Consider the following 23,400-nt stretch of genomic DNA (forward strand, 5'->3'; position numbering starts at 1 on the left):
GAGCTTTAAAATTAAGAAGTTTAAAGTGGTTTAGCGAACATTAAAATGCACAGAACTAATAATCATCGTCTAAATATCGTATTGTATGCATTTTGATTCGACTGTTTCATCATTTGACCACAACAAATCTGATTATGGGGTAACTGGTGTAAAACATGCTTTTATAATGCTAAGTTTCCTCGCTGTCTGTTAAATTGATGCGAGAACAGAACTTGTTCAAATCTCCGCGATATGTCAATGGTCAAAATGATACATCTCCTGCCCTAGCGCTGCTCTCAGGGCAGGAGTAGGCAACTCAATAGATTCAAATCACTGTTATTTTATTGTATTACGCGCTGCTCTCAGGGCAGGATTACTCAATAGATTCAAATCGCTGTTATTTTAGTGTATTACGCGCTGCTCTCAGGGCAGGAGTACTCAATAGATTCAAATTACTGTTATTTTAGTGTATTACGCGCTGCTCTCAGGGCAGGATTACTCAGATTCAAATCGCTGTTATTTTAGTGTATTACGCGCTGCTCTCAGGGCAGGAGTACTCAATAGATTCAAATCGCTGTTATTTTAGTGTATTACGCGCTGCTCTCAGGGCAGGAGTACTCAATAGATTCAAATCGCTGTTATTTTAGTGTATTATGCGCTGCTCTCAGGGCAGGAGTAGCCTACTCAATAGATTCAAATTGCTGTTATTTTAGCAGGGTTTGTACACATTTTTACCATTAAATTTCCATGACTTTTCCATGACTTAAAGGTAAATATTCACGACTTAAAGCCACAATATGTAACTTTTTTGCTTTAAAAATAGCAAAAATCACTATATCTATGTTATATATATTTTTTAGTTGTGTACATCCCGACTGTTTCCAACAACTTTCAAACCAGGAGAAATTTGTAATTTAATTCGAGAAACGTCCCGTTTCTTTATTTCCGTTTTGTCGCCGTCAATGGCGTCATATCCGCGTTGTCCCTGGTTTCCGCTCGTACTGCCATGGCAACCAGAGCTATGAACCAGAGCCCTCTGATAGTAACCAAAGCGACTGACGGTAGTTCGCAATGTCTATTTGCATGCTGTTGTTGTTTCGTTCAAACATTATGGACCATGGCAAGCAGACTTTGGATACAAAAGGAGAACTAAAACGAGAATCAATATCAGCGCGGTGTTTTCGAGATGCCTAGAGCTCCCATATAGTAGGGAGGTTAAGCCCAAAAAATAGGCCTTTGACTTCAAGTCATGATGCAAAGGTCCCCTTTGGTATGGAAGTACCTTAGGGTAATACAAATAAATGTATCCTAAGACACAAGTGAGATCACACTTTGTATCAGAAATAAACAGTTTTTTTCAAAAATGGCCGCCAATGCGCCGAAAATACTCTAGAGCCCATATCTTTGCTTCTGTTATCGCTATAATGACAAATTTGGTGTCGAAGTGTACATTTTTGGGGTCAAGGAATCCAATAAAATTGGTTTCAAGTTTAAAAAAAAACAAAAAAATGTCCCCATACCATGACAATTGGTGGTAAATATGCACATTTCACATAAAAATTGTGTCATCAGAGTGACTTTACTTATCTTTTCCTTCAAAAACTTTAATTTTATATTTAAGCAGTGCAGCTACTTCTGTATATTACATTTGTCCTAAGTAGCATGAGATTTCGACCAGTCAGGAGTAGCCTATAGCAAATCAGTTCCTGCAACAACACATCCCATCTGCACCAGGAGCTGTGACAGCTGTTGAAGGTCAGAGGTGACAGGTTAACACTTTGAGGTTCGTATGACTTTCTCATTAAATAGAAAAATGTGTTACAGTAGATAACTAATAACTAGCTAGCTAGTAACTATTTAGCTTCATCATAACTAGCTAGTAACTAGTTACCGTCATTTTTGTTGAAGCAAGCACATAGCCTACATGTTGCTAGCTAGTTAGTTAGCTTCATTATTTGATAGATTTTTTACTTTTGCGAATGCTTGTTAATGCTCATATTATCTATCTTATGATGTTAAAGCAACTTCATTTCTTTTTTCAGATTAGCCATAATGGAATGCCGTGACTGGAGTTTATGCTTCCTATGTCAGTCCGCCCTAAAGATTGAAAAAACATTAGATCCCTCTTCATCATTCAAACTGAGAAACAATCCTGAAAGATTGAAATCATGTTACAAAGAAGCTTTAGATAACATCCAGGAGCTGAAGGCATTAGGGGATCTGCCTGAGTTTATAGTGGACATTAGTGGTGGTAGTCAGGATGTAGTTCAGCTGATGATTCAAAATCCTATGGTGTGGCACAAAAGCTGCAGAAATGCGATTGATAAACAAAAAGTTGAGAGAGCAAGAAAAAGAAAAAAGCATGAAGAGTCTGTGAGCCCAGTAAAAACACAGCGCATGAGTGACAAGTCCACCACACTCGCTTTACCCAGACCCTCAACATCATGTGAACCATTCGATAAACCGTGTCTCTTCTGTGGTGAAGTGGGCAAAAAAAGGAACTGAGGAGGGCTGCCACCCTTGGCTTGGATAGAAAAGTGAAAGAATGTGCTCAGGTGGTGGGTGACAGGCATCTATTGGCTGAACTAGCTGCTGGTGATATGGTTGCTATTAATGCTGTTTATCATCGTGCATGCCTGACTAGGCTCTACGGAGGGGGCCCTTGTTCCCATGAGAGAACAGGGCGTGCGCATCCTCAACTATTTCGACGACTGGCTCATATTAGCACACTCTCGAGATCAGTTATGCGAACACAGGGACCTCGTGCTCAGGCACCTCAGCCAGTTGGGTCTTCTGGTCAACTGGGAGAAGAGCAAACTCGGGGACATACATCGCCCCCCATGCAGAGGATCTAGCACGTTTCAGCACTGGCTTCATGGCCGAGTCCCGAGATGGGTGTGGTATCACGGCACTCACCGGGTGACAATCACACCGGCGTGCCGCCAGACCTTCAGCCCGTGGTCAGACCCCTCATTCCTGCGGGCAGGAGTCCCCTTGGAACAGGTTTCCAGGCATGCTGTGGTGTTCACAGACGCCTCTGCCACCGGCTGGGGTGCCACGTACAACGGGCATGCAGTGTCAGGGGTGTGGACGGGCCCTCAACTGCATTGGCACATCAACTGCCTCGAGTTGCCAGCAGTATGTCTCGCTCTGAGCCACTTAAAGTGGCCGCTACAGGGCAGAGATGTGCTGGTCCGTACGGACAACACTGCAACCGTTGCGTACATCAACTGACAAGGTGGTCTACGCTCCCGTTGCATGTCACAACTCGTGTCACAACTCCTCTGGAGTCAGAAGCATCCGAGGTCACTTCGAGCCATGTATGTCCCCGGTGTGCTCAACCGTGTGGGCAACGAGCTATCATGAGCTGTGTTCCCGGGAGAATGGTGACTCCACCCCCCAGGCAGTTCAGCTGATCTGGAGAGAGTTCGGGGAGGCTCAGGTGGAGGCTCAGACCTGTTTGCCTCCTCAGAGACCTCCCACTACCAGATGTTTTACTCCCTGACTGAGGGAACACTCAGCACGGATGCACTGGCACACAGCTGGCCCCGGCGCCTCCTCAAATATGTGTTCCCCCCAGTGAGTCTACTTGCACAGACCCTGTGCAAAATCAGGGAGGACGAGGAGCAGGTCCTTCTGGTGGCCTCCTATTGCCCCAACCGGACCTGGTTCCCTGAACTTATGCTCCTTGTGACAGTCCCTCCCTGGCCCATTTCTCTGAGGGAGGACCTTCTGACTCAGAGACGGGGCACCCTATGGCACTCGCGTCCGGACCTCTGGAAACTCCATCTCTGGTTCTAGGTGACTTACCCCCAGAGGTACTTAACACCATCACTTCTGCATGGGCATAGTTCGGGCCGGGTGACAACCATGTTGTACTGAGACCCCGGCCTGGCTATGTGCCCAAGGTTCCCACCACTCCCTTCAGAGATCAGGTGTTAGGCTGGGTTCCATATGTGTGACCCTATGGGGATTCCATATGTGTATACTTCCACGGCTGCTCTTAATCGAAGCCCTGTGTCTTTCCCTTGGGCTAAGTTACCCAATATTGCAGTACAACCTTCGGGCTAGTCCATATGTATTTTTTCACATAACTCCCTCGAAGAAAGTGGCTTCCGCATCGTTCCCCTTCCATAGAAAGGGCACGGTTTCCCAGTGTTATCCAATAATCTCGCTGTATGGGTTATCACGGAACAACAGTGACAGATACGCTCTGTGTAAGCCCTTTTCTATCGTCCATCCAGGCAAGAAGGGGTACAGGCTTACACCGGGCACTGGATGGGTGTAGCAGCTGTGGCGCTTTGGTAGGGATTCCTATCAGTCGGTTACGACATACGTCGAGAGTGACCGACCGATAAGGGAACGTCTCAATTACATATGGTAACCCTCGTTCCCTGAGGCAGGGAATGGAGACGTACATCCCATCGTCACATCTGCTGCTGCCCGTATTTGTCAGGATACACCATGCAAAATTGTAGGGTTATATGGCCATTTATGTAGCTGCAGTACCTTATATTCACAATTACATCATTCCGCCAAAAGCTTTTCCCAAAAATTGTGTTTTTTGGCCCCTGAGACCAAACGGGCCGAGTTGGGGGTGATCGTGATCAACTTGTGATGGCCCAAGGTATAAGATAATAGGAAATAATAGTGAAAAAAAGGTAGCAAAAAACATCCTGAGGAGTGGACCTGGCTCCTGGCCTAGATGAGGTCTTGTATGTTCCTGCCCTGAAAACCAACAGTCATCCTCATCCAGCCTCCCGTCCTCTCATCAATGTAATTGAAGAAGGCTACCAGTGGTTCGAGAGAGTCAGAAACATTCTCGTGAAAGAGAACCTTGAAGCCGGAGAATGGATCTCATGGGCTGCATATTATGCCAGCATCACAGAGGCTACTTCACCTCCCCCATCCATATCATACATGTGTTTGGCATGCGTTTTTTTGATAAAAAAATTGCATACTTCACCTCCAATTGTCATGGTAAAGACAACATAATTGTTGATACCAAATGTGTCATTATAGATATAACAGAAGCAAAGATATGGGCCTCTCAAGTATGGTCGGTGGCCATTTTTTAAAAATGTGCGTATATAAGATACAAAATGTGATCTCACTTGTGTCTTAGGATAAATTTATTTCTATGGGCCTAAGGTACTTCCATACCAAAGGGGACCTTTGCATCATGACTTGAAGTCAAAAGTCACTTAACCTCCCTACTAATAGACAGTATATAAACGAGAGCTCCACGTCCGAGACTTCGACCGCTTCTACGTACTTTATTAAACAGGTGAGCACATTTACATAACACTAATCAATGTTATATAGCTCAACATGATGAAATGTTAGAATATGATCTGTATGTTATTCTAATGTTGATCTAGCTTACTGCTAGTCTCATACAGACAAACTAACACATTTCAACACATTCAAATGTAGTTTAGTGTGATAGTGTAATGTTAGACCAAGTGAAACAGCGCTGCGTTACCTCACAAATTTAATTTGTCTAATAAACTGACCTGTGACTGTGAGTAGTAATTCTGCACCCGCGTGCAACGTTAGTTCGGTAGAATGAAATGTCCATATTCCTTATATGATAGCTGATAGCTGTCTCTTAGCAATCCCGAATTGCTTCATATCACAGTCATGATAAAAGCATCGATGTATTCAGTCATCCATAAACATTATTAGATCCATAGATTAGATCGGTCGGCTTGACGTTGACGACAAGATCCATAATTCTTAGCAAATGTTGCGTCATCAAACTACGCCTTTGTTATTGTAAATAGGTTAGCGACCCCTAGTGGCGAAAAATTCCATACTGTCCGTTTAATGTTCCATAAAACGTCTGTGTATACATGTGAAATAAGAATAAAAATCCATGTTCAAATTTACCACAGCATATCTTGAATAAAATAAATGAACAAGCAATGCGGTTTAATACAAAATAAATATTTATTTAAATAATGCTGACATATTAACACAATACAAATAAATAATGTCAAACCCTGATAACTCCTTAGACATTTATTTACATAAATCCATAGGAGGCTATTATAAATCAATGGGAGACAACAATGTAAAACCGAAAAATAAGTAAATAAAATAAATAAAAGTGTCCAGCGACATTGTCATATATGTGTGTGTGAGTGTCTTAACTTTAAAACTTGCAGTCTCATCTTTGGACTCTGCATTATAGGCTACCTAACATTATAATCTCGTTTGGAGAGAGAAAAAAATCTACAAGTTTGCAACACCTAAAAGAGTTTTCTCTGTGAGTTCAAATTTATTGATACACATGTGTGGTTATTCTCTACAACCACAAATGCCACTGTACAGGTGCTCAGTTGTTTTGCTCCAAAAAATACCTTCATATATATGCTAGAGTGGAAGACTAGTGTTGTAGATTCGTCTCCATGGCAATTACCGGTTACGTCAACGGCGCGTGCGCATAAATAAAAAAAAATTCATCCCACGATTAACTAGATTTGTCCTGAAATTAAATTTAAACTCTGGAATCAATGTAAATCGGATTAAGCTAAGCAGCAGCCACGCAAACAGAAACGCTTCAAAAAATGCACTCACATGACACGTTAGCCCTGTGCTGCCGCCTCTAGAGGGGGTCATGGGAAATGTTGTTTTTAGAGTTCTAAAATGTTAAGACACCAGTGAGGAGATGGTTATGTAAAACTACAACTCCCATCCATCTTCCTCTTGGCAGCCGCCACAGTGTTGTTGTTCGTATGGTCTGATGTTGATGCTTTGGCTCGGTTGGAGAGGCGTGACGTTTAATGCTAGATTTGCACAGAGGACATTTGCCTTCTTCCCTTCTCCCGCGGCAATTTACCTTTAAAACCGGTAAGGACAGCTAATAAGACACCTAATGCAGTTTAAAGTCACCATAAAGCTATAGCAGGACTGACAGATTAAAGAGACTCATTCATATTTTGTATATTTGAGCCAGTGTTTGTCATTTTATCTGCTCATCTAAACTACAGCAGTTCAATTCACGTAGTGAGACAAATCGTTTTGGTCTTTTTTAGATGCAAATATATTGCAAGGCTAACTTTAGATTATATCAGTCTCCTGCCTCGATTTTATTTGATTTAGCCTACCTGAATTGTTCTGAAATAAGATGCACTCTGAAATAATCCTCTCACTGTTGTCATGTTTAAATATTTTGTACGGGTTTAATCATATTGTCATACTTCACAGAATCAAACAACAGTTTTCTGCATCATGCACCACCCATTTAACTTACTTCTTATCAATCTATAACAGAGGAAGGTTTTTTTAAATTCAATCTTTTAGATTCCACGGACCCCAAGTATGAGGAAACTCCATCCTCAAATCCTCATTATTTTTCTACTCACTATAGTACTGTAACGTTACTGTTAGATTTATTATTTATTTAAATCACATTTGAATTATTTTAATCAAATTATCACATTTTATTTAAATACATTTTTATTTTATTTAATCAACATTTGTCTAGATAATGTAGCCTAATCTTATGTTTATTATTCTTTTACTCTTCAATTTTTTTACACTGTTTTTCTCTGAATGTTTAACCCCTTTCGTACTCCCTTGGCCATATTGGGGGTCCTTGACCCCAGTTTGAAAACCCCTGATCTATAATACAAAAAAAAGCACCTAAATATCATGGATCAGATGCTTTTTGCAGTAGTAGTTTTGTTTGGATGATGTCATATATGTGCAATGGCTCTGTTCTGCTTTTTTGGATGGTTAACAAACCAGACTGCTATTTTTGGTGGCTCTTTCTGAAAAACAAACCAGTGAAACAACCAGATGATAGTTTTGACTCAGATCTGTGGTTTTTAAAGACATAGTTCAACCCAAAATGAATTCTCACATTATTTACCTACCTTCAACCTGCATGCTGTTTTCATTAATTCTAGCATCTCTACTAGTCTTGAAAATTCAGTGCCTTAAGGGTTCAAAAACATTTTGCATGAAGTTAAACCAGAATGCATCAGATTTCAGTTTACTGTCAGATATTTAATGAAAAAAAAAGCTTCTTTATTTGTATCTGCAATTCTTCTTGTTTATGGAGATCTCTATTCACATGGCTTCTGCAAATGCAGAATAATCATTTACCAGTGACAGGGTCAACCTGACATTTCTATCCCGTAAATGAGCATTCAGCTAGACATCATTACAGAGGACAACAACATAAGTTGTGTTTACATTTGTTTTCTAGCTGGTTGAGAGATGTCTGAAAGCTCCAGTGACACTGAGTCGTCCTGTGGATGGACAGTCATTAGTAATGAGGTGATTAATGTTTTATTGCTTGGATCGCTATTCGCTACCCATCAGGTTTACCTCTAATCTGAGTATAAATGCTTTTGGGGAGGTCTCCTTTTATGATCCTCTACTAGGTCAATTAAACAGAGCCTGTCAAGAACACATACAGGCCATATTTTGCTCTAAAATCTAAAGATAGAAATATTAAATAATTTTTTGCATAAGAAAAAAATAGACTATTTTTAGGACCATTATCATTATTGTGGCATTATTTAAATTTCCACATTTTCTTATTGATGATACTCATTAGATGCTCTTTTGGTTTTTGGTTGATACATAGGCTATATAATTGGCATATATAACTTTTTATAACTTAACAGTATTCATTTTTGACATTTCTTCATTTTTCAGTAGGCCTATTCATTAGGCTATTCAGTGTACAAGTTAATATATATATACAAATTACAAAAGTTTATATATATATATATATATATATACGCACACACATATACATTTTGTAAATGCAAATGATGTATATACAAATTACATTTTATGTGTAATTAATTCATTTAAATTACAAATTATATTCAAAATAATACAAACATTGTGTTTTTCACTTATATCACTTATATCGCTGCTTCTGTCTTTTATTTTCCTCTTTTAGAAGCCAGTACAGCTGCTTTTTTATTTTGTTTACTAAGCAACAACTCTATTTTTAAAAGTTTGACGCTTTTAACGTTAAGCCATAGTGATAACCTTGGTGTGTGCATGCGTGCGTGTGTGTGTGCGTGTGTGTGTGTTTGTGTGTGTTTGTGTGTGTGTGTTTGTGTGTGTATGTTACAGGGTTCGGACATTGAGACGCTGGGGCCGGATAACGCTGGAGAGTGTGAGGATAGAGCAGTTAGCCGTGCTCCGGACATACGTGACGGTGAGGATGTCACCCTTTGTGTCATTCAAAATGAATAAACACAAAACTATTTATAGGAATGGCCCAATAAAATTTTGGTGCCTGAGATTCGAGTCATTGAATATTGAGTAGCTACCAATACAGAGTCCCTATCCGATACTTGCGGTTTCCTAGTGCTTGCCTTGTTGCAATTTTTAGTTATTAAAAATAATCCAATGTATACAGGGCCATGCAGAGAGTTTCTTAGGGGCAGGGGCTCAAATGTAAAAAATGCTTATCTATCAGTAATTATATTTATAGGCCTATGTATGTAAATTATAATAAGATTGTGTTTGGTCACAATTATGAATATGGGACTACTAATATAAACCTCTTGTATTTTGTATGTACAATAAGCAGAATAATTGCAACAAAATAAAAAAAAGTGGATTTTAAAGTTAGAAAGCATGACGTTTGTGGTGTCAGAATGCAAGTCCAAAGAGAGACGCAACCCACAGCAACGCTTTATGACAACAACGTCTCAGACAGTCAGACGGCAGATAAAAATATACAGTAAATAATTTACTTTCGAGTGATTCGTTACAAACATGCACTTCAAACACGGAAGCCTGAATGTGTGTGTGTGAAGCCCTAGAACAGACGGCACTTGAACATCAGGCATGCACATTTGAGCTTTTTCTTTTCCTCTTAATGGGGATTGGCAAACCCACTTGAAGTGCATACCACCACCTACTGCAAGACACCTGCATGACAGCGGATGTAAAATAAAAGATCGGGCTTGAGATAGCCGATACTGATCAGTTAAAAGCAAATCTTATGATCAGCTTGTGACATCACTACTCCATTGGCATCCTTCTGTCTCGATAGACAATGGAATCTGTGCCTTGGGGTCTCTAGACATTTGTTGAGTTACAGTGCCTGTAGAGCCCAATTTTTGTAAGACATGTTCTGTTGCTATTACTGCAAGTGAAGATCATGCCTGTCTCTGTAGATGTTAGGTTTTCAGACGAGCGGGGTGAGGAGAGTTTGGGAGAGACTTCTTTAGACCTCACACTGAGAGAGGAGACGACAACGGAGGTGGCACCTGCCCAAAAGGTGAGATTAAAACCCCAAATTACCTCTTGGCATGTGTTATTGTTCTGCACAAAGTAAGCCAGCTTAAAGAATTTATGTTTTCTTGCAGGCCGGAGATGATGTGGGTGGGGAAGAACATGTGATTCTTTGCTCCTCCAGTGAGAACTCTGACATCCTAACCCTGCCAGACTCTTGTGAGGCGGAGCCTGTTGCCAAGGAGGCAAAGGAAGCAGGAAGTGATGAGTTCTATCTCGGAAGCTCATCGAGCAGCCAGTATACTTTTAGAGAGTCAGAGACAAGTGAGTGGAAAACGTTGCCTTCAATTCATGTTGGAATACTTGTTTACATGCATATCAATGCCACTGCAATGCCGTAATTAGCAGTGGAATTATCTTTATAACTGACTTTACGAATTAAAGAGATGGTTCGGAGAAATTTCAACCTAGGGTCCTTTGCACCATGACCTCGAGCCAAACACCCCCCCCAGAATCTAATAAGGATATAGTGTAGGGATGTGCCGGTAAACTTGACAACCGCACCACCGCGGTTGCTGAGTAGCACCGGCGGTGGTCCGCCAAAAAATATTTTTCGTATGTGAATGCTGTTTTACATGAATATTATGACACGAGTGAAGCACAAAGCTTTGTTTACAAAATAAATAATAGGTTAGCCATTAAATGTTACATCGCAGCCATGGAAAAGTTTGGATTCATGACGAGTGAGAGAGTTGTGCGTTAGCCCATAAATTTAAGCCTTGTCGGCTTTGAATTCTGGTTCTTTTGCCGGTTCTTTGTGACAGCTGTTATGTGCGTTATTGGCAGCGTCACCCTCTGGTTACATGATCGCGTCACCACCACATTAGCACCAGAACATGGAGATTTTATTTTAGAGAATAATCGCACAACCTATTAGACATTCTATAATTAAATCAACTAATCGAATATTCAAAAATCGTGACTCATCCCTGCATGGAATCTCTTGTTTCTTTTCCCATATCTCCAATCGCGTCTCACCCATTTACGAAGGGGATTATAAACGTTTCTTCCTTTGTTCGCTTTTAATTAGGCCTATTATTTTCGTATTCTTTACTGTAGTAAAGTAGAAAAAACTCTGTAGGACAGATACCCTACATTTTTACTTGTACGTCAAATTCTTTTTAACATATGGTAAATGGTAAGGCACGTCAAGTTTATTTGTAAAGCGCGTTTCACACGCGCAGGTGATTTTAGTTTCGCTTTCTCTGGCAGCGCAATATCAAACATAGCCTAAATGCCTTGCCCTTGTGGAAGATAAAATTCGCTCTTCATACCTTTTACAACAAGTAGAAAACATTAATATATCAGAAAAGAGATCGATGGTCTCTTTCCTGCTCGTGTCCCACAAAGCACAGAGCAGTAGGCTATATCACGCGTCTTTGTGTGGAAATATTAAACTAAAGTTTTTTGTTTTTTTTCGACTTTATTATATTCTTTAAGTTACCAGTATTTACTGATATTTATTTCAATGCTTTACAGGCTTTAGTGTGTTGTTTCTTTGACGGAATTGCTCAAATAAACACTTTTTTGCTCAAGTAAACATATTTGTTTTATTATTTCAAAACAACCCACTGTAAAAAAACTGCCACTGTCACAGCCCTAATGTAGTGTAACGACGCCCAGTTCCAGGAATGCACTAATATTTTGTTGGTAGTACCAGTTTGCAACAATTATTAGTTAACACTAAGTTGTCAAAAAGTCGTTTCACTACATCCTTATGCATCGCTTTCTGCCAGGACTTTTACGGGCTTTTCACAAATCACGGAAGTGACCTCGACGTCCGGGTTAGCGGTAGCATAAGCCATCAGGCAAGTGTTATTTAAATAAACTCCTGATGTACTCACAAACTTTCCAGGGGTGTTTGGCTCGAGATCATGGTGCAAACGACCTTAGTTTGAAATTACACCGAACCATTCCTTAAATGATTCAATGGCAAATACATTTTTTAACAGTCACTTGTCGCCACCTAGTGGCGTAACAATGTAATCAATACAATTGTTATTTGAAGTGGCAAGATACTTTCAAAAGGGGATTTGCTCTATTTTGATCGCTACTATAGACATCAGTGTTTATATATGAACTATAAACTTTTATCTCAGTACTTTTGTGATAATACTTATTTTAAACAGGTTTTGTTACAATTTTTGTCAAAAGTTTAAAAGACAGGCAAATCGTTGTCATTTAGGAATGAAATCACATGGGTGTTTACATTTATGCATTTGGCAGATGCTTTTATCCAAAGCGACTTACATTGCATTTCAATGTGTTTGAATCGAGATCACAATCTTTTAAAGATTAATTGTGCAGCTCTAACTGTAAGTTTGAGTAGATTTTTCCCGTTTTAATATGCCTATGGTCATAGTGCTTTTTATATGGACGGCAAGGCTTTTTAGTTGGTATAATCTGCGATCTTTGACCCAGTCCGTTTGCTGACTTCCATGGCTATGATACTCTGTGCAATCCGGGGTGTTGAAATACTAGTAAATTAGCAGTGGATAAGATAACACAGACCTAACAAATCACAAACACATAGCCTACAAAAAACAGACATTCCAACACAGAACACACATTTCAAAGTAGAATAACTGTCTTTGTTTTTCTTAGAAACAAGTAGGTGAACAACATTTTTTCCTAAATATCTACTAACATAGTATGGTAGATTTATGCTTTAGTTCAGTCAAAAAAATTACGTACAGCACCTTTTAAGAGATAAGAATATATCATGAATTGACTACTCTTTATTTATTGGCAAGCAACATGTGCAACATATTTCATTACTTCTCTTAGAGATGATTAGGAACAGCTTAGACCTTAACAACTATAGCTTTCCTGTGAAATAAATAATAAAAAAGTCGGGAACACTGGTTGGTTAACTACACTAGTTAACATAAACTAGTAATGAACTGCACTTCTACAGCATTTATTAATCTTTGTTGGGATTAATTACAGCTTTGTTTGTAAATTTCAACATTTACTAATACATTATTAAAATCAAAAGTTGTATTTGTTAACATTAGTTAATGCACTGTGAACTAACATGAACAAACAATGAATAACTGCATTTTTATTAACTACGGTTAACAAATACAGTAACTAATGTATTGCACATTGTTAGTTAATGTTAGTTAATACGTTAACTAATGTTAACAAATGAAACCTTATTGTAAAGTGTTACCAAAAAAGGTAAAATCAGAAATTATATTTTGAAATGCATAAATTTAAATGTTAATTTTTTTTGCATAAATTCATTTCTATATATACTTCTTAATAATAAAAGTAATGTAATACTTAATTTCTTAATTATTAATAATATAATTATAATTCCTAATTTTAATGAAAATAACGTCATAATGCAACATTTCGTAATGATCCTAAAACAGGCTCTTTTTGTATATACTATATATAAATATTTTCTGGTTAAATATGATCCACACTTTTTTTTAAAACTGTTTTCATGTCATTCGCCTTGTTGAAATGTTCCTCTCTCTCCTGAGTGGCAGCAGACTGGCATTGGAGTGGATGGGGATTTTCCAGGACACTGTGGGAATATGGCAGCCAGCTTCACAGCTCTCTCTCTCTCTCAGGTGCTCTGCCATGGGAGTGTGAGCATGTTGTGATCAGCATGCTGATAAAGCTCTGAGGACAGCGAGTGTGTTTGTGAGTGAGTTAAGTGATGTGGCAAAAATAGGTTCAGCCACATTAACTTGGCTGATGAAACGCCCAGCCAATAGCTGCGAGAACAGATAACACGTGTAAAGTGTGTGGAAAAAGCCACAGTAATGTGTTTGTTTGACCCACATTGCTGTGTGCTGTCATATGTCCCAATTTCATGTCTTGAGTTGACTAGACTGTGAGCTAATTAGTTGTCAGAATTTGTCAACTCAAGTCATCTTTATTTATATAACGCTTTATACAATACAGATTGTTTCAAAGCAGCTTTACAGTGATGACAGGAATATGCATTTCGGCTGTTGTTCAGCTGAAGTCACTTCAGCGTTGATTCAGTTACGTTGTAAAGATCATCAATTAATAAATAGATTTTGCAAAGAATGTGTTTTGGGCTGTGTGTTGGTCGTGTCTAGGTGCAGGTCCACCATCTGATTTACATATGGACCTCGGGATAAGGATAAGACAGACAGACTGATTTTAGCTTAGATACCATTCCTCTTACGATGTAACAAGTACACCGGGTGTTATAGGAAGTGTTTATCAACTGGCCAGAATTTTGAGATCGCAATAGACGTGAATGACTATAATGCATTAAGAGCTCACTCAAGTACTGAGGAGCTAAACCATTTAGTGCTTGTGAGTAATTAACAAAAAATGTAAATGTATGTAATAGGGAGCCAATGCAGTGTTGACAGAACTGGGCTAATATGGTCATACTTCCTGGTTCTGGTAAGAACTCGAGCTGCTGCATTTTGGACCAGCTGTAGTATGTTTATTAAGTGCAGGGCAACCACCCATAATAGCATTGCAATAATCTAGCCTTGAGGTCATGAACACATGAACTAACTTTTCTGCATGTGTCATTGGGAGCATGTGTCATAATTTAGATATATTTTTAAGATGGGAAAAAATGCAGTTTTACAGATGCTAGAAATGTGGCTTTCAAATGAAAGATTGGTATCAAAGAGCAACTGAAGACGAAAACTTGACAGAGCAGCCATCAAGTGTTAGAGAGTATTCTAGGTTATTTGTGCTCCAGACCTGAATGAGTCCTCAAATTGTGTTGTTGTGGAGAGATGTTGTTAATATTCATCAGTATTTATTGAATCTTGGTTCCTTTAGGTGTGTTTCCAGTATGCTTAAATCATTTCCTTCTTCTGTATGAATTATTTCTCTAAATATTGATGCAATAGCTGTTTAAGCATAACAACAAATACAAAGGAGACATTCACAACAGCTTTAGGCCTGCAGCTGTATTTTTGGAGCACAAGTCATGTGCTTGTTTAGTCGATTAGCTTGTTACTGTAGTGTAAACAGGTTTGTTAACTTTTCCTGCACTGCATCATGGCATGCGAGATGTGTTCTTGCAAGCATGTGTTTGCCGTGTGTACAAAAATAAGCTACAGGATTCGCTGTTCTGCACTTGGCATTATTTTCATACAAATTTGTGTGTTGGTCAGGTTTTGTTATTTGGTCCCTAAAAAGTAGGTAAAACCTCACCACATAACCTGTATTAAAGGTCCTTTAGTGAGTCATTATGATGAATTTGCCTGATATGGCACAATGTCTATAGTCCGTTTACTGACCATCAAATTTTATGTTTAAAAGGTATTTAGAGTTTTGATTAAGTAACAAGTCTACACATTTCTACTACGTTATGAGTGTTTTCATTACAGCCAGTGTTGGACCAAATCTATCCATCCATCCATCCATCCATGACAAATGTTAATTGCTGCATTATTTAAAATGTTTAATGAATCAGTTTGAATGAACGATTCAATGACTCACTCATAAATACTTCACTTGTTTCATTACTGGATGATAGTGTTGTAATGATACATTGTTAAATCGCGATATCGCAATATCAAAATGCGACAATATGTACCGGTGATGTAAATCATATGATTCGCAATATAGAGTTAGTTTTATCCAAAACTCAGATTACTGTAATTATCAGGTTTTTGCTCATCTTCAAAACACAAATGAAGATTTTTTTTTTTTATAATTAACTATTATTAAAGTCCATTCCCCTTAATCTTGAAAGATCTAAAAGGGTCAGTAAGGCATCTATCGAGCGGCCTAATCCAAATCAAAGTCTTCTGAAGGACACAATGGCTTTATATGATGAACAGATTTACAACGTGCATACTGTAGTAAACACAGACATTCAAATGTGTGGGCGACACGTGATAACAACATGAGAGTGAGTAAATGGAGAACAGTATTTTTCGATTAACTAACCCTTTAAAGTTTGAGAATAGTCATTTTGACATGCTTTGCGATTAGAACTGTGATTGATTGCACTGATCATCTGAAGAGCATACGCCCTGGGGCCAGTTGCATAAACATAGCCATTATGTTAAGACTGTGTCTTAAGAACTAGTATGACCAACTAGCTGTTAGTTAGAGGTAAAGTGAAAGCACAAACATAATTTAAAGCACCATATCACAGTTAGTTTTAGTAGTATTATTACCATATTGTTCAGAATATAAGACAACCCCACCTTTTCAAAATGTACCTTTTGGAAAAAGGCTTTTTGGGGACCAGATCTTGTCTTTTATATAGAAAATGATTTTATTTTTCATATTTTAATTTTTATATTGAAAGTATGGTAAATCCTGGTTAAATATACCAATTATATCACTTTTAAAAATAAACATACCATAAAAATAACCTGTAGTTCTAATTTCTAGTAGATTTCACAATGACTGATTATTCAGCTTTTTTATGTACAGTGACATATGTTGGCATGTCAGAAACAAAGGTGTTTGATACGAATTACCTATCTGATCCAGGGGATATGAATGTTTTTTCCTTAGGCTGATCACATAGCACTGAAAAGACATCAGTTTCTCCCTGAAGTTGGAGGGCAAGCGCTGGGCAAGACTCGTAATGCTAATCCATTACACCGCATCCTTCTTACGCCGCATCAAAGCGGCCGCTTCGAAGAAACTGACAGGCAAGTGTATCAGTATGCAGCCGAAATAAGAAATGAGGGGCCTCGCTGGTGGGTATGTTCAGCCTGTGCCTTCAGTTGGATGACAGCTCTGGTTATGGGCAGCCCCTCATTTCTTTTTTCGGCTATGTACTGACACACTTGCCTGTCAATTTCTTTGAAGCGACTGTTTTTAGGACCGCAGTAAGCTTTTCTTTAGCTGTTAGCATTTTTATGACTGTCTTTTTGGGCTCACCATCTTCTAACTATACATTTTGACGCAACATATTTCTTGGCTGCTTAATGAGAGTTGTTTGATGTATCCCCTGTTGTTTATCAGTCCTGGGGGACATACTCATTTTAGTTGGCGCTCCCTATTGTTGCGAGTGTATTATTGACGTAAAAATCTAGACCCTGAATATAAGACGACCCCATTTTTTCAGATGTATTTCCAAGAAAAAAAAAACACCATCTTGAATTCGGAACTGTACGGTATTCAAAGTGTTTTAGATGGTTTATTCGAATAATTTTAGTGCAATTATTGTGTGAATGCCTACATTGAAAGCGCGAGAGAACTGCGTGAGAAAATTTTCAGTGGCAGTACTACATTAAACCAGTATATATAACGTTGAATATAATGGGCCCTATCTGACACCTGGCGCAATGCAGCGCCAAGCGCGACGCAAGTGTTTTTTGCTAGTTTCAGCCCGACACAGTTATCATTTTCACGTCCTGTGCCATGTTGTTTAAATAGCAAATGCATTTGCGCGCATTTGTGCGCCCATGGGTGTGCTGGTCTGAAAACGAGGTGTGTTCTGGCGCATTGTTGGCGCGTTGCTATTTTGAGGCAACAGAAATAGACTGCGCCATTGAACAACTGAAACCTGGTCTAAAGTCAATGGCGCAATATTTTTAAAAATTTGTTATTTAATGAGCGCGTTAGTAATGTGCGCCTATAGGCGGGTCCACAACACGCGTACACTCTGCTTATTACACACACTGGGACGCACATCAGCACACAAACATGCCAAATATTAAAATTAAAAGGATTACAATGTAAAAGATTATTATTGTGTACAAAAAGATATGGTGGAATCCGGCTTGTCCCATAGATGGTCTGCTTGCGCACTTTTACCTTGCACACGAGCAGTTCCGTTTGCGCTCTGGAGACGGCTTCGGTCTTTCCACTATCAAATTCTGTCATGTAAATAGCGAATCTGCCATGGCGCGAGCGCAACTGGCATTTAAAGGGAATGGGAGATGAGACGGTTTAACGCATGTAAATCCCAAAACACACCCATTACTCATAAAGAGAATAAGGACAACCCTTTTAGACCATGCGCCTGGCGCCCTAAGTGAACTTTAGACCATGCGCTTAGATCGTTAAAATAGGGCCCAATGTATAATAATGCAAGGGGGGAATATTGGTTGGTCCTGATAATGCCAAATATCTGATTTTAACAGTAAAAAAAGGGCATTATTTATATGTAATTACTAATTAGTGACAGAGAGTGCAAGCATGTGTCTAACATCATTCTGGATTTTCAGCTTCAGAATCATAAATATTTTTGGGGACCAAGTTCAAGTCTATTTAAGTCCACAAAAATACCAAGTCCATACCTAATTAAGCATTTTAATCAACAGTACATTAGACGTAATATAAAAAAAAAAAAAGTCATTCCATTATGCCACACCACTCAATGGTAATTATAATTGGCTTCATTTAAGAACAATAGATATTAATTCCTCTGGGTTGTGTGTGTTTTTATCTGTACACAGTTTTCCCAGTGGATCAGCCTGTGCAGCAAGACGGCGGTACCAGCAGCAGTGAGGATGAGGAGGATGAGATGAAGGCCAGCCCTGTGGTGAGGAGACGCAGAGTGAGGAGGAGCACCACCGGCTCAGAGCCTGGAGATCTGCTGGAGCCCCACAGGAGACAGGAGGAGGTACTGATCACAACAACAACAGCTTGTTACTCCATAATACTGTATAATACTTTATACTATAAATTATTTTATACTTTTTTTCTTTTTATATTTTATATACAACAAATATTTTTTAGTTAGCTGGAAATGTAGCTGGAAATTATACATCTATATTTAACATTTTTGAAATATGGTCAGAACCATTTCTTCGTGAGCTGAAACCATAAACTACATGACGGATATACATTTATAAACATGCTTTTGCTGGAAAACGATAAAGCAAAACGTCTCTGGTAACAAGTGTAATCTTGGTTCTCTGAGAATGAGAACGAGTCTCTGCGTCCTAGGACGCTAATGGGGAATGCTTCAGCATGACCAGTGTCTAAATGCGACAATTGTATTGGCCGGCGACTAGGGTTGGGTACCGAAACCCCCTATATGACCAGAATGTACCAGACCGAATCAGAACACAGATTTCGGTGCCACTTGACCCTTTGACGCATACGATCACACCTATGTGATCAGAAATGTTCATTGCATCACCTGATCAACTGCTAAATTAAAATGTGCTTTCTTTGGGTCATTATATTTTTCACAGATTTCTGCTCGTTCTAAATCAGATACAGATAAAGTAGCACAGTAAAGATTACATTTATATGAATGCATTGTGGCAGCGTCTCTCAGTCAGTTGTGAAGCTGTGGGTTTTAGTTAGAACTTTTCAGTTTATAAGCTATTTTGTTGATAAATCACAGAAAAGTGTTGACAATTCATTTCTGCACTATTGAATGATTCTGTGTGCGCGCAATCTGCACGTGATGAGAGAGCTCCTGTCTGTATGTGTGTGCCATACAATGCAGCAGCGCAGAAGGGCATTTAACTTGCGTGTACAATAAGCTATTTAAAATGTGCATTGATCAATTTTGAGCTTCCAGATGATATAATCAAACATTTCTTGTGGAGCGTTCTCTGAGTATGCATTTATTTGTCATTTTAACTGTTTGGAGTTGCGAGAGAAGCCAGGTTATCCCGGTATAGTTTTCTGTTGATATGAAAAATCGGGTAGATTGAGCAAAATAGCGTCTGTATGATGTATATTAAGATGTTATGCTGAACCATATGCCTTTATCCACTGACGTTCTGAGTTGTTCAAAGCGTTTCTGATGATTGTTAGAAGGCAGCTGTCTGACTCTGAGATGGTGAATGAAGCCAGAGTGTAGAGTTACATTTAAGCTATTTTAAGGCAAGAAGAAATTTTTTGCAAAAAAAAAAAAAAACACTTTTTAATGTCATTTCGGTGATCAGAGATGAGTTTCAAGAGATACAATTATTGGCTACAGGGGGAATTTAAAGCATCATGCATTAAAGAATTAAAGGGATGTTTTGGAGTAATTTCAACCTAGGGTCCTTTGCACCATGACCTCGAGCCAAGTTAGAGCTTATTTAGAGATATCAGCCGAATGGCCTAGTGCAGGCGCTAATGGATCCAAGGTTGTATCTCGTAAATTATCCCACTAATAATGCCTGGAATGGTACAAAACTTCTACAGTAGTACAAATAGGTTCTGTACTCATAAAACTAGGCATTGGAAAGTTTGTAAGTACATCAGGAGTTTATTTAAATAACACTTGCCTGATGGCTTATGCTACCGCTAACCCGGATGTCGGACCCGAAACGGACTTAAGAAGCATCATCACTGCACATGATCGCTAGTTAAATTATACTGCATTTACATGATGCCAGAAAATTACGTGAACGCAAGTCGGAACAACAACATACAAGAACATGGTGCCTCATCAACACCATCAGATAGGGTTTTCTCCTGTGCAGGACATGCAATAAGTCAGGAGATGTGTCTTTTTTTTTTTTTTTTTTTTTTTGCCAGAGAAGACAAATGTAGTCATATTTCTGCAAAAGAATTGCTCAAATTTGAAGCTGGTGCATAGCATACCAATAATACAGACTACTTTTGTGTTATTTGTAATGTAACTGTTATTTAGTGTCTGTTAAATTATTATAGTTGGGTTAGGTGGCTTAGGTTGTAGTGTGGATTTGTTATATAAATTCATTGTTTTGTATTTACTTAGATTTATATATTTAAGTACACTTTAAACTTTATATTGTTCAATTGAAAAAAAATAATAATTTTTTTTCAATAAAAAAGCCATTCTTTAATGTCATCCACCATTGTTTTGTGGCTCTTTTTTTATTTTATAAATTTTTTATCAGTTTAGGCATTTAGGCATACAGTTTTAAAAGTATCGTTTTGGCACCGGTATCGTAAAAAACCCAAACGATACCCAACCTTACACACGTCCTTCAGACACCGGTCACGCTGAGGCATTTACCCATTAGCATTCTAGGATGCAGTGCGAGTTCACATTCGAAAGAGAACACTATTGATGTGTTTGAAACCAACCTATTCTAACTATGGGTGTAACGGTTCAAATTACTCACGGTTCGGTTTGTATCACGGTTTTAGGGTCATGGTTGTGGTATGGTGTGGTATGTGCTATGTTTAGGGGAAAAAAGTACAAATTCAAAGAGAAAATTCTTATTTATTGGTAACAAACACCTAACACTTTGGTCACAACAGGCATCCTTAAAAAAATTTAAACACAAGCAGTTTTTCACCCCTTCAAAAAAATCTAATTTTAACTTAAGAGTACTTTACATTATTATGCTAAATGTATCAACATACAGTGCATTTCAAAATCAACATAAAATATTTGGAAGCTCAGAACACTGGGTCACTCTTTTATATTCTAGGCCACTATCTTCATGTTTCTGTGCAAGTAGATCTTTTTTTTCCATTTTTTTTCATTTTCTGTTGCAAGTCAAGATCTGCTTTTAGAAACGATGTCTCCACTCCACTTATCACTGATGTCACACAGAGGCACACAGGTATTTTTTTGCAAGTTTAGCAACATGATGATACTTGTTCTCATGCATGTGGATCTGCATCTGTTTCGATGCAATCTTATGCCTTGTATGTTGAGCTGCCCCCTAATTGTCGACTAAATGGAAGTCGATGAGAAGAGGATTAAGCTGGGTGCACACTATACGATTTATAATAGTCCTTTACGATTGTAGCTTGTCAGACTGTACGAACATGATTCTCGCTTTAAGCCATGTCACACTGTAAGATCTCAGTTGTCAATACTGTCAGACTGTACGAAAGAAAACTCATCTGGAGTTTTACATCATCAATCAATGACACATTCAGTGACAGTGAGCTGCATTACACAAGGGATTGAATAGGTGGCTACAAAGAAATCTCTAACGTCAAAGGTAAAATTTTATCGCAGCGGTCATTAATCGGCTGTTGGTGAACATGTCAAACTAACGTTTAAAAACTTCAGATTTTAGCCTAGGATCAGAGGATGGATTAGCCTAGGATGCAACAAAATCGCAGTGTGTACTAGGCCTGTTGCGATAGTTGGTGTTACCCCGGTTACATCACTTGCCAATAGAATGCATTTTACACAAAATAAAGTCAAGTTTATTTATATAGTGCTTTTCACAATACAGATTGTATCAAAGCAGCTTCACAGTATTTAAATTAAAATAATACATCAATGTTTGTTTCTAGTGAAAACGTCCACGTTTGGTAATGCTGATCAATAGTATTGTTGATTGATTAATTAAATTAAATATCCCCAAATATCCCCAACCATAAAAAATGGTTTAATTGTTATTCTTAACAACTTATAACTTATACTCAACAACTTAACTACTACTTTTTTTCCAGGAGATATTATATTATATTATATTATATTATATTATATTATATTATATTATATTATATTATATTATATTATATTATATTATATTATATTATTTACATTCTTCTTAACATTTTTTGTCCATCAGGGCAGAGTAGATGGCAGGCTGCTGCTCCAGAAGTTGGGGTTTCATGTATTAGTTTGTGAACAGGTATTATCTAGCACCTCCTGCTTGACTTTCAGGGCATGAGCTGCTGTCATGCTTCTATGGAATTTTTTTACTACTTTTCTAATCTTACTCAGCAGATGGCTTATCTGTTTAAGTGCTACTGCCTTCTTGGCTGCAAGGTTAAGAATGTATCAAAACATAACAATTTTGTCCCTAGTCCAGCTGCTTCTTTGATGGCATTCGCCATGTCCTGTGCATTATCTGTGGTGACTGAAATGGTGATGTTAGGTCTCCAACTTCCACTCTGTCACTGCACTCATCAGTGCATCAATCAAATGACAACTTGTGTGTGGCTTTCAAAAAGGGGGCATGTTTGTAACACAGAGCTTTCCATTTTCCAATCCAAAATGTAATGTACTATCACTGTCAAGTAGCATTCATTTGCCCTGGAGGTCCAACTATCAGTTGTCAGAGCTACGTATTGAGTGTTTGCCAATTCTTTCTCAATTTTGCCCTGTGTTTCATCATACAGTTCAGGAATAAACTTGCTGCTGAAGTGGGCATGCAAAGGGATTTCGTATCGCAGCTCAAGCGTCTTAATCATATGCTGAAATCCCACATCGTCAATAACGGAGGGCTGAATGTCTTTGGAAACAAAACCCCCCAGTGCTTTCGTTGTTGTTTTGTTATTATTAGCACTGAATGCCTGTTTAAACACCAA

At 38.5% G+C, this 23,400-nt stretch overlaps 1 protein-coding gene across 1 annotated transcript in view; it reads left to right on the forward strand.

The window, feature by feature from the left end:
- The first annotated feature begins 6,684 nt into the window (after positions 1-6,684).
- Positions 6,685-23,400, forward strand: part of ccpg1 (cell cycle progression 1) — a 30,533-nt gene continuing 13,817 nt past the window's right edge. The window contains exons 1-8 of the mRNA XM_082182739.1: positions 6,685-6,834; positions 8,198-8,268; positions 9,085-9,169; positions 10,140-10,243; positions 10,332-10,521; positions 13,758-13,841; positions 18,642-18,927; positions 22,897-22,967. Of these exons, the coding sequence (XP_082038865.1) occupies positions 8,209-8,268; positions 9,085-9,169; positions 10,140-10,243; positions 10,332-10,521; positions 13,758-13,841; positions 18,642-18,927; positions 22,897-22,967 (880 nt within the window). The 5' untranslated portion in view covers positions 6,685-6,834; positions 8,198-8,208. The remainder of the gene's footprint in view (positions 6,835-8,197; positions 8,269-9,084; positions 9,170-10,139; positions 10,244-10,331; positions 10,522-13,757; positions 13,842-18,641; positions 18,928-22,896; positions 22,968-23,400) is intronic.

This window comes from Leuciscus leuciscus (assembly GCF_965113295.1).
Source record: "Leuciscus leuciscus genome assembly, chromosome: 10".
NCBI classification, from domain to species: domain Eukaryota; kingdom Metazoa; phylum Chordata; class Actinopteri; order Cypriniformes; family Leuciscidae; genus Leuciscus; species Leuciscus leuciscus.